Source organism: Somniosus microcephalus, chromosome 17 (assembly GCF_052327205.1).
Source record: "Somniosus microcephalus isolate GS21.2 chromosome 17, FLI_Smic_1.0, whole genome shotgun sequence".
NCBI lineage: Eukaryota > Metazoa > Chordata > Chondrichthyes > Squaliformes > Somniosidae > Somniosus > Somniosus microcephalus.
Genome location: NC_141003.1, coordinates 91,819,938 through 91,833,616, shown reverse-complemented (window position 1 = coordinate 91,833,616; position 13,679 = coordinate 91,819,938). Strand labels below are relative to the sequence as shown.

The 13,679-nt window shown below is 50.9% G+C and overlaps 1 protein-coding gene across 1 annotated transcript in view; it reads right to left on the bottom strand.

Annotated features, from left to right (window-relative positions):
* The window catches only part of LOC147105922 (semaphorin-3E-like), a 415,428-nt gene extending 403,327 nt beyond the window's left edge, over positions 1-12,101 (bottom strand). Inside the window, exon 1 of the mRNA XM_086010850.1 lies at positions 11,599-12,101. Coding sequence (XP_085866976.1) covers positions 11,599-11,713 — 115 coding nt within the window. The 5' untranslated portion in view covers positions 11,714-12,101. The remainder of the gene's footprint in view (positions 1-11,598) is intronic.
* Between the last annotated feature and the right edge of the window lie 1,578 nt (positions 12,102-13,679).

The following is a 13,679-nucleotide window of genomic DNA, read 5'->3' as shown; positions in this document are numbered from 1 at the left end:
GAGCCCAGGTTGTGGTCGTTAAGACCGGCGAGAAGCAGCGCCTGGTCATCGACTACAGCCAGACAATAAATCGCTACACCCTGCTGGACACCTACCCACTCCCCCGCATAGCTGATATGGTCAACCAGATCGCGCAGTACCACGTCTTCTCGACCATTGACCTGAAATCAGCGTACCACCAGCTGCCTATCGGCCCTGAGGACCGCCAGTATACTGCCTTTGAGGCAAACGGCCGCCTCTATCACTTCCTTAGGGTTCCCTTTGGCGTCACCAACGGGGTCTCCGTCTTCCAAAGGGAGATGGACCGGATGGTAGATCAAAATGCGTTGCAGGCCACTTTCCCATATCTGGACAATGTGACCATCTGCGGCCGTGACTTGCAGGACCATGACGCAAACCTCGAAAAATTCCTCCGCACCGCCCAACTCCTGAAACAGACATATAACAAGGAGAAGTGCATATTCCGCACACACCGCCTCGCCATCCTTGGCTGTGTTGTGGAATACGGAGTCATCGGCCCCGACCCCGACCGGATGCTTCCCCTTATGGAACTCCCACTGCCCCACTGCCTCAAGGCCCTGAAGAGGTGCCTAGGGTTTTTCTCCTATTATGCCCAGTGGGTCCCCTACTATGCGGACAAGGCCCATCCGCTGATCAAGTCCACCTCTTTTCCCTTGACGGCAGAGGCCCGCTTAGCCTTCCACCGTATCAAGGAAGACATTGCCAAAGCCACCATGCACGCAGTGGACGAATCCATCCCCTTCCAGGTGGAAAGCGACGCGTCCGACTTTGCCCTGGCCGCTACCCTCAATCAGGCGGGGAGACCCGTGGCCTTCTTTTCACGAACCCCCCAAGGCCCGGAGACCAGACACTCCGCTGTTGAGAAGGAGGCCCAGGCGATTGTGGAGGCTGTGCGTCATTGGAGGCACTACCTGGCCGGAAAACGATTTACCCTGCTCACTGACCAACGTTCAGTTGCTTTCATGTTTAACAACAAGCAGAGGGGCAAAATCAAAAATGACAAGATCTTGAGGTGGAGAATCAAACTTTCCACCTACAATTACAAGATCTTGTACCGGCCCGGGAAGCTCAATGAACCCCCGGATGCGCTATCGCGTGGCACCTGCGCCAGCGCGCAGATCGATAGACTGCGGGCCCTCCACAATGACCTCTGCCACCCGGGGGTCACCAGGTTCTTCCACTTCATCAAGGCCCGCAACCTGCCTTACTCTATTGAGGAGGTCAGGCCCATGACCAGGAACTGCCAAGTCTGCGCTGAGTGCAAACCGCACTTTTATAGACCAGACAGGGCCCACCTGATAAAAGCCACTCGCCCCTTCGAGCGCCTGAGCGTTGATTTTAAAGGGCCTCTCCCCTCCTCCGACCGCAATGTGTACTTCCTCAATATTATTGATGAGTACTCCCGTTTCCCGTTCGCCATCCCCTGCCCGGACATGACCAGTGCCACGGTCATTAAATGTCTGAACGACCTCTTCACCCTGTTCGGTTTCCCCAGCTATATCCATAGCGACCGGGGCTCATCGTTTATGAGCGACGAACTCCGTCAGTACCTGCTAACTAGGGGTATTGCCACAAGCAGGACCACCAGTTACAACCCCTGGGGGAACGGACAGGTGGAAAGAGAAAATGCGACAGTTTGGAAGGCCGCCCTGCTAGCCTTAAAGTCTAGGGGCCTTCCAACCTCCCGCTGGCAGGATGTGCTCCCCGATGCGCTCCACTCTATTCGGTCACTGCTCTGCACTGCCACTAACGCCACCCCTCATGAGAAAATGTTTGTCTTCCCAAGGAAGTCCACATCGGGGACATCGCTACCGCCATGGCTGACGTCCCCAGGGCCGGTCCTACTGAGAAGGCACGTGAGGACCCATAAAACGGACCCCCTGGTCGAGAGGGTCGACCTCCTCCACGCCAACCCCCAGTATGCTTACATTGCATACCCGGACGGGCGGGAGGACACAGTCTCCATAAGAGACCTTGCACCCTCGGGGGCCGCAGTAACCCACTACTCACTACCACCCCCCCCCACGATCCGATATCCAGCCCCAGCAGACGGCAGGCCTGGGCCCCGCGACCCGCTCGACATCTACGAGGACGACACGCCTGTGCCACAGCCCACGCAGGACTCGACGCCGGAAGCTCCACTACCCCTGCCGTCGCCACGCCGATCACAGCGGCAGACAAGACCTCCGGAGAGACTCCAATACACTAACTTTTAATACACTTCACCCCGCCGGACTCAATTTTAAACAAGGGGTGAATGTGGTAAACCACTGTTTGTATTCCACTGTGTACATGCCTGGAAATGCCTCGGCTGGCTCCTCCCACAAGTCCTAGTATAAAGGTGACTGCTCCCCAGCCCTTTGTATTTCTGGACCGGTCGACCACTCGAGGCAGACCTTCATTCTTTTGTTAATAAAAGCCTTTAGTTACTCTCTTAACTCTCAGTCTTTTATGAGTAATTGATAGCGCATCAGGGTGTGAGTGTGATACAGAGTGGGTGTGAGTGTGACAGGGCGGGTGTGAGTGTGACAGGGCGGGTGTGAGTGTGACAGGGTGGGTGTGAGTGTGAGAGGGTGTGGGTGTGAGTGTGATATGGGGCAGGTGTGAGTGTGACAGGGCGGGTGTGCGAGTGATACAGGGTGGGTGTGAGTGTGACAGGGTGGGTGTGATTGTGACAGGGAGGGGGTGTAAGTGTGACAGAGTGGGTGTGAGTGTGACAGGGCAGGTGTGAGTGTGACAGAGCGAGTGTGAGTGTGATACAGGGCGGGTGTGAGTGTGAGAGGGTGGGTGTGAGTGTGACAGGGCGGTTGTGAGTGTGACAGGGTGGGTGTGAGTGTGACAGGGTGGATGTGTGCGTGTGATACAGGGCGGGTGTGAATGTGACAGGGTGGGTGTGTGGGTGTCATAGAGGGCGGGTGTGAGTGTGATCCGGGGCGGGTGTGAATGTGACAGGGCGGGTGTGAGAGTATGATACAGGGCGGGTGTGAGTGTGATACAGGGCGGGTGTGAATGTGATGCGGGGTGTGTGTGAGTGTGACAGGGTGGGTGTGTGAGTGTGATACGGGGCGGGTGTGAATGTGACAGGGCGGGTGTGAGAGTATGATACAGGGCGGGTGTGTGAGTGTGATACAGGGCGGGTGTGAATGTGATGTGGGGTGTGTGTGAGTGTGACAGGGTGGGTGTGTGAGTGTGATACAGGGCGGGTGTGAATGTGACAGGGCGGGTGTGAATGTGATACGGGGCGTGTGTGAATGTGACGGGTGGGTGTAAGTGTGACAGGGAGGGTGTGAGTGTGACAGGGTGGGTGTGTGAGTGTGATACAGGGCGGGTGTGAGTGTGACAGGGTGAGTGTGTGAGTCTGATATGGGGCGGGTGTGAATGTGACAGGGCAGGTGTGACAGGGTGGTTGGTGAGGGTGATACGGGGCGGGTGTGAGTGTGACAGGGCAGGTGTGAGTGTGATATGGGGCAGGTGTGAGTGTGACAGAGCGGGTGTGAGTGTGGCAGGGTGGGGGTGAGTGTGACAGGGTGGGGTGAGTGTGATATGGGGTGGGTGTGAGTGTGACAGAGTGGGGGTGAGTGTGACAGAGCGGGGGTGAGTGTGACAGGGTGGGGTGAGTGTGATATGGGGTGGGTGTGAGTGTGACAGAGTGGGGGTGAGTGTGACAGAGCGGGGGTGAGTGTGACAGGGTGGGTGTGAGTGTGACAGGGTGGATGTGTGCGTGTGATACAGGGCGGGTGTGAATGTGACAGGGTGGGTGTGTGGGTGTCATAGAGGGCGGGTGTGAGTGTGATACGGGGCGGGTGTGAATGTGACAGGGCGGGTGTGAGAGTATGATACAGGGCGGGTGTGAGTGTGATACAGGGCGGGTGTGAATGTGATGCGGGGTGTGTGTGAGTGTGACAGGGTGGGTGTGTGAGTGTGATACGGGGCGGGTGTGAATGTGACAGGGCGGGTGTGAGAGTATGATACAGGGCGGGTGTGTGAGTGTGATACAGGGCGGGTGTGAATGTGATGTGGGGTGTGTGTGAGTGTGACAGGGTGGGTGTGTGAGTGTGATACAGGGCGGGTGTGAATGTGACAGGGCGGGTGTGAATGTGATACGGGGCGTGTGTGAATGTGACGGGTGGGTGTAAGTGTGACAGGGAGGGTGTGAGTGTGACAGGGTGGGTGTGTGAGTGTGATACAGGGCGGGTGTGAGTGTGACAGGGTGAGTGTGTGAGTCTGATATGGGGCGGGTGTGAATGTGACAGGGCAGGTGTGACAGGGTGGTTGGTGAGGGTGATACGGGGCGGGTGTGAGTGTGACAGGGCAGGTGTGAGTGTGATATGGGGCAGGTGTGAGTGTGACAGAGCGGGTGTGAGTGTGGCAGGGTGGGGGTGAGTGTGACAGGGTGGAGTGAGTGTGATATGGGGTGGGTGTGAGTGTGACAGAGTGGGGGTGAGTGTGACAGAGCGGGGGTGAGTGTGACAGGGTGGGGTGAGTGTGACAGGGTGGGGTGAGTGTGATATGGGGAGGGTGTGAGTGTGACAGAGCGGGGGTGAGTGTGACAGGGTGGGGTGAGTGTGACAGGGTGGGGTGAGTGTGACAGGATCGGTTGAGTGTGATATGGGGTGGGTGTGAGTGTGATATGGGGTGGGTGTGAGTGTGACAGAGCGGGGGTGAGTGTGACAGGGTGGGGTGAGTGTGACAGGGTGGGGGTGAGTGTAACAGGGTGTGGTGAGTGTGATATGGGGTGGGTGTGAGTGTGACAGAGCGGGGGTGAGTGTGACAGGGTGGGGTGAGTGTGACAGGGTGGGGTGAGTGTGACAGGGTGGGGTGAGTGTGACAGGGTGGGGTGAGTGTGATATGGGGCGGGTGTGAGTGTGACAGAGTGGGGGTGAGTGTGACAGGGTGGGGTGAGTGTGACAGAGCGGGGGTGAGTGTGAGAGACAGTGCTGAGGACAAGATTTTGGAATCATCCAGTGATGAACAGCAAGGACAAGGGTGATTAGTGATCTGTGAGTGGGATGTATTCTGGGGTAGAGTGAGTTGATGTTCTGGGTAGGGTGAAGTTTTGGAGCCTGTGAGGAGATCACTCGAGGAGCAGGCTCGAGGGGACGTATGGCCTACTCCTGCTAACAATTCTTATGATCATTGTATCAGATGTGCCTGGAGGTAAAATAAGGTGACTAAGGTTTTTAATAGTGCTGGGAATGAGGTTGGTGATATTTTGGAGGTGAGAAGGGACGGTTTTGGTGCTGAGCTGGCTGTGGGGTTTGAAACCCGGAATATCAGATGGAACCAGCGGGAAATGTGAAGTTACACAAAACAGATTTGAGAGATTGAACTGATTGACATTTCTGCTGCTAAATTTAACAAATACAGTGTCTGCATTTCTGGAACTAACCCGATATAAACAAATAAATGACGGTGATATGATATTGTTCATTTAACTCTTTGAAGACCATGACTTGTGTTTAGTTTATTCAATTAAATTGAAAATATTAAAAAATTGTGTTTTTATGTGATATTCTATTCTACTTCATAACATCAAGTGTTGGGAGATTACAGTACACTGTTCTTTGCAAAAAGCAAATAAAGAAAGATTTGCATTTATACAGCGCCTTTCATGACCACCGGACGCCCCAAAGCGCTTTACAGCCAATGAAGTACTTTTTAAAGTGTAGTCACTGTTGTAATGTAGGAAACGTGGCAGCCAATTTGCGCACAGCAAGCTCCCACAAACAGCAATGTGATAATGAGGTAACAGAGAGGGTTGATGAGGGCAATGCGGTTGACGTGGTGTACATGGATTTCCAAAAGACGTTCGACAAAGTGCCACATAATAGGCTTGCCAGCAAAGTTGAAGCCCATGGAATAAAAGGGACAGTGGCAGCATGGATACAAAATTGGCTAAGTGACAAGAAACAGAGAGTAGTGGTGAATGATTGTTTTTTGGACTAGAGGAAGGTATACAGTGGTGTTCCCCAGGGGTTGGTTCTAAGACCTGCTTTTCTTGATATATATTAATGACTTGAACGTGGGTGTACAGGGAACAATTTCAAAATTTGCAGATGACACAAAACTTGGAAGTATAGTGAACAGTGAGAAGGATAGTGATAGACTTCAAGAGGACATATAGACAGGCTGGTGGAATGGGCGGACATGTGACAGATTAAATTTAATACAGAAAAGTGTGAAGTGATACATTTTCATAGAAAGAATGAAGAGAGGACATATAAACTAAAGGGTACAATCCTAAAGGGGTGCATGAACAAAGAAACCTAGGGGTATATGTGCACAAATCATTGAAGGTGGCAGGGCAGTTTGAGAAAGCAGTTAAAAAAGCATACGGGGTCCTGGGCTTCATAAATAGAGGCATGGGGGTAGATCTTCCCGAACCTGTTGGGAAGAAGGCGGGACTTCCCCTTTCGGGTTTTTGACCCGCCTACTTCGACGTCCGGCCAATCCGCGCAATTTTTCCTTGATTGACCTTGTTGAGCCTGCCCAGCGGGCTCAGCAGGCCAATTAAGGGCCACCCAGCAACAGGTGATGTCACAGACTGCAATTTCATCTGTCAAGAGTTCTTGACAGATGAAATATCAGTGTCTCACAGCTGTTTGAAGCTGTGAAACACTGACAGTCTGAGTTCTGACATGAGTCATTCTGCACAGACTCAGTTAGAACTCTTACCGGCACTCAAAGCTGAAGGCTGTCACTTTTGACAGATCGCAGCCATTCAGCTTTAAATTCCAGCTGAGTGATGTGCTCCCGACGGCTGCAGGAAGAAAGGCTGTGAAGGTAAGTACAGGTAAGTAAAAGTTCTTTACACACTTTAGACACACCAAACACACACCTTTGCACTCATGCACCCATCACTCACCTGAACACCGACATCGCGACCCCTCCAACTCCTTCAACCCGACGGCCCGCCTGCTCTAACCTGGCGTGGTTTGGAGCCGTCTGGAAACCCACACGAAACCCCTCAAAATAGGGATTAGGCTAAAAACTGCCTGTTAACTACCTGTTAACAGGCAGTTAATTGGCACTAACCCCTTCCCACCTGGTTTCGGCGGGTCCCAGTGCGGGGCGGGTACCTGCCGCCCCTGAAACTTACTTGGGGCGGGGTTTTGGGCGGGATGGTGTCGGGACCCCCAAATTCGGGATTTCCCCCACACACATGCCTGAAACCCCGCCTGACGGCTCCACGAAAATCTAGCCCATAGAGTACAAAAGCAAGGTAGTTATGATGAACCTTTATAAAACACTGGTTCGGCCTCAACTGGAGTATTGTGTCCAATTCTGGGCACCGCACTAGAAAGGATGTGAAGGCCTTAGAGAGGGTGCAGAAAAGTTTATGAGAATGATTCCAGTGATGAGGGACTTCAGTTACGTGGATAAACTGGAGAAACTGGGATTGTTCTCCTTAGAGCAGAGAAGATTGAGAGGAGATTTGATAGAGGTGTTCAAAATCATGAGGGGTCTGGACAGTGTAGAGAGAGAGAAACTGTTCCCATTGGTGGAAGGGTCGAGATCCAGAGGACACAGATTTAAGGTGATTGGCAGAATAACCAAAGGCGACATGAGGAAAATCTTTTTTACTCAGTGAGTGGTTCGGATCTGGAATGCTCTGCCTGAAAGGGTGGAGGAGGCAGATTCAATTATGGCTTTCAAAAGGGAATTGGATTGCAGGGCTACAGGGAAAGGGCAACTAGCTGAAGTGCTCTTGCAGAGAGCCGGCACGGGCTCGACGAGCCGAATGGCCTCCTTCTGTGCTGTAACCATTCTATGATTCTATAATGACCAGCTAATCTGTTTTAGTGATGTTGATTGAGGGATAAATATTGGCCAGGACACCAGGGAGAACTCCCCTGCTCTTCTTCAAAATAGCACCATGGAATCTTTTACGTCCACCTGAGAAAGTAGATGAGGCCTCGGTTTAACATTTCATCTGAAAGATGGCACCTCTAACATAAGAACATAAGAATTAGGAGCAGGAGTGGGCCATACGGCCCCTCAAGTCTGCTCTGCCATTCAATAAGATCATGGCTGATCATCGAACTCAACTCCACTTTCCCGCCCAATCCCCATATCCCTCGATTCCCCTAGAGTCCAAAAATCTATCGCTCTCGGCCTTGAATATACTCAATGACTGAGCCTCCACAGCCCTCTGGGGCAGAGAATTCCAAAGATTCACAACCCTCTGCGTTTCCTCAGTACTGCACTGGAGTGTCAGCCTAGCTTTATGTGCTCAAGTCTCTGGAGTGGGACTTGAACCCACAACCTCTGACACTGAGGCGAGGGTGCTGCCCACTGAGCCACGGCCGACATGGTCAAGTGACAGGTAATTGATTAAAGATTGTAATGGGAACAATGTATTTTTTTTATTCATTTATGGGATGTGGGCGTTGCTGGCAATGCCTGCATTTATTGCCCATCCCTAGTTGCCCTTGAGAAGGTGGTGGTGAGCCGCCTTCTTGAACCGCTGCAGTCCGTGTGGTGAAGGTACTCCCACAGTGTTGTTAGGTAGAGATTATTAGAGTCTTCACATTGCCTACAAAGCTCACTTGCCCCAACTCATTATGCTAATCAGTTGAGGATTTCAAGATTTCTGTTTCCTGAAACAATTTTTTTCCAAGAACTGCCAGGCAATCCAGTTCTCGAGGGGTTAATGAAATAAGTTGCTTTGAATGCTGACAATGTATGAAGAATCTGTTGTCTGTAAAGACATGGGTTCAATTTTCCACAGAGGTTCCCCGATTTCCAACATTTTTTTCCCGTGTTGGCCTCAATCTCTCACTGAGGTTATGGGAGAACCCGGAGAAATAACTGGTGACAGTAAACAGGAGATTAAAAAAAGAGAACAAGCATGCAAATCTGAAAGATAAGTTTTGGTTACCACACTTTAGGAAGGATGTGAAGGCCCTTGAGAGGGTGCAGAGGAGATTTACCAGAATGGTTCCGGGGATGGGGGATCTTAGCTACAAGGACAGGTTGGAGAAGCTGGATTTGTTTTCATTAGAGTAAAAGAGGTTGAGGGGTGATTTGATGGAGGTGTACAAGATTATGACGGGTTTGGATAGGCTAGACGGGGAAAGGCTGTTCCCACTAGTTGATGGTACAAGGACTAGGGGACACAGATTTAAGGTTTTGAGCAAAAGATACAGGGGGGATGTGAGACAAAACCTATTTACGTAGTGAGTGGTGATGACCTGGAACTCGCTGCCAATGGAAGTGATGGAAGTGGAGACACTCAGTGTTTTCAAGGGGAGACTGGATAGGCACTTGAGAGAAATAAACTTGCAGGGCTACGGGGATAGAGCGGGGGAATGGGACTGACTGGATTGCTCTACAGAGAGCCGGCATGGACTCGATGGGCTGAATGGCCTCCTTCTGTGCCATTATGACTCTATGACAAACAGAAAACACTGCCAGGGCACGGCAGCCCGGTCTGTATCTGAGAGAAACGTGGTGCTAACTATCTCAGGAAGCGGCCCAGCATCAACACTGACAGGGAAAGGTGGCCAAATCCTGGAGCGGAGTTCCAGCATTCTCTGTTTTCATTACATGGTGACCGGAATTCAGACAGTTACAGAGAGTAAACCACAGCCACATAGGGCAACATCTCTGCTCATCACTCAGACCAAAAATACACCTGCAAGGAACAGATTGATCGCGCGTCTTTGAAGACTTAAGTCTCCTGTTAAAGAAGGAGTCAATTAAAAAGTTAATTCCTTAAACTCCCACATATTTAAAGATATAAGGGGGAATCTTAACTCCCTCTGCCTGGCACAAACCAGGCGCTATGGAAGTTAGATTCGAAGCGGAACACTTAGCGCTGGGTTTCCACCCTGTCGCCCCTTCCAGCCATTGGTTTAATAGGCAGCACATGAAGAGATGGAAATTCGGGCTCTATTATGTGGCGAGGACCCCAGAGCCATTTGTACAGCCTATTGGGCAGAGCCCTCACTGTGAACACTCCGCTCAGTAGAAACCTTTGGACAAGAAGCAGAGGCCAGAAGGAGCAGGAGTGCTCGACAAGCCCCACAAAGAACATCTGGACCCCCCCTGCCCCACAAAGAACATCTGGACCCCCCCGCCCGACAAAGAACATCTGGACTCCCCCCGCCCCACAAAGAACATCTGGACCCCCCCAGCCCCGCCCCACAAAAAACATCTGGACCCTCCCCCGCCCCACAAAGAGCATCTGGACCCGCCAGCCCCGCCCCACAAAGAACATCTGGACCCCCCCAGCCCTGCCCCACAAAGAACATCTGGACCCCGCAGCCCCGCCCCACAAAAAACATCTGGACCCCCCAGCCCCGCCCCACAAAGAACATCTGGACCCCGCCCCACAAAGAACATCTGGACCCCCCCCCCCAGCCCAGCTTCACTGTGCTGCCAATCAGGCGACCCGGTTTTGCACTGGCCTCAATTCATTGACTGCCTCGGGACACCCATTCGGGGAGGGCAGCCTACCTCCTGCTGGTCCATCCAAATTAGAACAGCACCCCCTGCACTATTACCAGAGACTGGGAGGGTGTCAGAGTCGAGGAATCCCCAAGTTGTTCACTCGCTGCAAAAACTGCAAACATTAAGATTGAAGCTGGAACCGCAGAGTTGAAATGCCGGCCTCTGCTGACACTCTGGTGCCGGACGGAAACATTTGTCAGTCTCTCTGTCCTGTGCCTGAGGAACAGATGCAGCGTTGGGCGTGAATAGATTTCTTGTGTCAACGCAGCTTGCCCTCCGGCTAATCGAGCATGATATTGTCCACTGGGATATCTATAGGATGGACCATCTTCTCTCAGCTGAGAGTTATTTGTGTGACAGGCGGAGGGGTAGAAAACTCTGAGGTAAAATGAGTAACAAAATCACCACAACAAAACGGTGAAGCAGAAAGTTCCCTTCCTGAGAACTCTGACAAGTGTTTTATTTCCCATCTTCTTAACATCCCAAAGTTAAAATGATATTATTGCCTGTCTACATCAACATTGCAATTATTATTCACTTTCCCGGTACTGAAGCTGAACTCCATATTTCTGCACATGATCAATAAACATAAAAGATAATTTTGCAAAGATACTATATTTATACAAATATATAGGGAGAGAAAATCTAAGACATTCTGCTGTAGTGACGCCATACATCAACAAAATGCTTCAGGATATCAGTTGGAAGAAAATTCCATTGAAGACAGCTGGGACACATTCAGTGGATTAACCCACTCACTTTGGTTGTCAAACATGATCTGATGCAGATTCACAGAAAGATGATACCATTAGCCCTATAAAATGCCAGTGCTCAGAAAGTCCAAACGCGTGCTTAAAGCAAAGATTAAAATTCACTTCCGCCCATAAGATTAAACAAATGTCTTTAATTGCTGACATCTGAGGCACTGCTTGTCCCGGCGAAATCCATCCCCACTCGTTTACAAATATATCCTGTGATGACCTTATAACAATCAATAGATATGGAGGCAAAATAAAGTAATTGCTTAACTGGTCAGCAAACGGAATGTAAGAGTATTAGTTTAGTTTGTTGTTTTTCTCCATTACCCGCTGCCCCTGACACTGACAGCACCCGGGCGCTTACCTTTATGTGACAGGCGCAGTCTTGGGCGGCTGGGATCCCCAGAACAGCTGGAATATCGTAAGCTCAGGACAAATACCATGAACACTGCGGCCGCAGCAGTGCCAGCCAGTGACATACTGTTGAAGATCCTGTCTCACTTCTTCCTTCTCGGATTGAAGTCCAGTTTTATTCTCTCTCCCTCTCTCACACACTCTTTTCCCCTAAGCTGTCTGAAGGACTCTCTATTCCTGCTGCCAGCAATGCCCAGTCCTTTTTATTTTAATTTCTCATGCTCTTCTGCAAGCTTAGCAGCTCCTTCCCTAGTGCTTTCCCAAATCCTTCCACTTTCCAGGACTTAACCCTGCCAAGCAGTGAGTTTTACTTCACCTCTCACCTCTCCTAATGAGGAGCAAGCGGTCCTGTTTCTCCGTGGACCCACCCAGCAGGGATCAGCACTCGCCGCCTGCTCTGCAGAATAGCGGAGCTCAGTAAAGGATGAAGTTTTGCTCCACAGAAATCATTGCAGCCCACGTGCCGATCACTGATCCTCCCGATTCTCCTCCACATCCAAACCCCTGGTGTTACGTGGAAGCGCGCCAAGATACATTTACGGGTCAGTGAATAAAAGAAAGATTTAGTTTGAGCTCCTCATAGCATATTTAAAGAGCATTACTTTCAATATCAAATCTGTTTTTAATTATTTCTAAGTGAACGTTTTTTGGAGGGGGTGAATCCACTCGTAAGTTTTTAAAACTGATAATATTTTGTAACCAATACTTGGTTTCTTGGAAGAAAACTCCGTTAATTATATAGCACATTGTAAAAACCAAGCCCTCATAAAGCCAGATTATCTATGTTGCTGACCTGCATCGTTCAGCTCCAAGTCCATGAAGTCTTTGTTTGATAAAACTGTGCCAAATAGAATTCAGCTTCCCTTTAATTATCACAAGCAGCTTTGTGGAATAGTCTTCACAAACACAAGCATGTCAATGTATTCTGCACTCCTGGCTGATTCGGTCTCAGCCACTGATTCTAGAGGACACCCTCCTCCCGTCTGTTGTTCAAATGTTCTTTGCTCCAGTCCTGATCACAACACTTGAATATGTGGCTTTTGAAATTCTGGGCTGGTGGAATGCAGAAGGTGGAAGTGTGGGTGAGTGTTGGCGAGTTGTACACTTTCTTAATAAAGACTGATGTGTTCTGCCCCTGATGTTCTGCTGGGTAACTGTAACTGGCCGCGCTGTATTTAGTGGTAAAAGGACCAGAGGGAGTTGCACTGACCACAGACCGGGGTCTTGGAGGGTAATCCGTGCTGTGTGCCGGAGTAATGGTGAAACTACCGCTCTTGGCTTCAGTGTTCTTGGGCTAATGAGGGCAAAAAACCAGCCAGACTCCTGACCACTAACCAGCGCTGTGGTAGAGGAGGAGATTCGGCTTGACTCGGGTGTTGGCTATGGTGAAACGGCCTGATGACATCTGTCCTGATGTCGGGGTGTGAAGTGAGTGGCCGATCTTCCCCGGAGGTTCGGTGCTTGCCATATTGGTGACTGACCGTGGTCCCGGGCGGCCACCTGAATGGAGCGCTGGAGCTATTCAAATATCTAAATAATAATGGTCCCTTCCAGGGTCCAGGACTCAGGCGATGTATTGACAGCCCCTTCCCACAGTCTCTGTCAAACTTTGAAAGCCAGAGGACTTGCTGGAACCCAGAGCCAGGATGGCAACAGCCTGAACTTCCATCGGAGTTGTCAGAACTGTCAGCAGACCCTCCAACACTGGTCAGCCACACACACCGTGCTGGGCTGCATTGTCTCTGCGCCCCTCTGGACTACCGCACACATCCTCCATGCTCCCCAACAACAACTTGTATTTATATAGCGCCTTTAACGCAATAAAACGTCCCAGGGCGCTGCACAGGAGTATTTTAAGACAAAACATTGACACCGATCCACATAAGAATAAATTAGGGCAGGTGACCAAAAGCTTGGGCAAAGAGGTAGGCTTAAGGAGCGTCTTAAAGGAGGAAAGGGAGTTAGAGAGGTGGAGCTTAGGGCCTAAGCAAGAAAGGGCATGGCCACCAAAGATTATAGCCAGGGATCCTC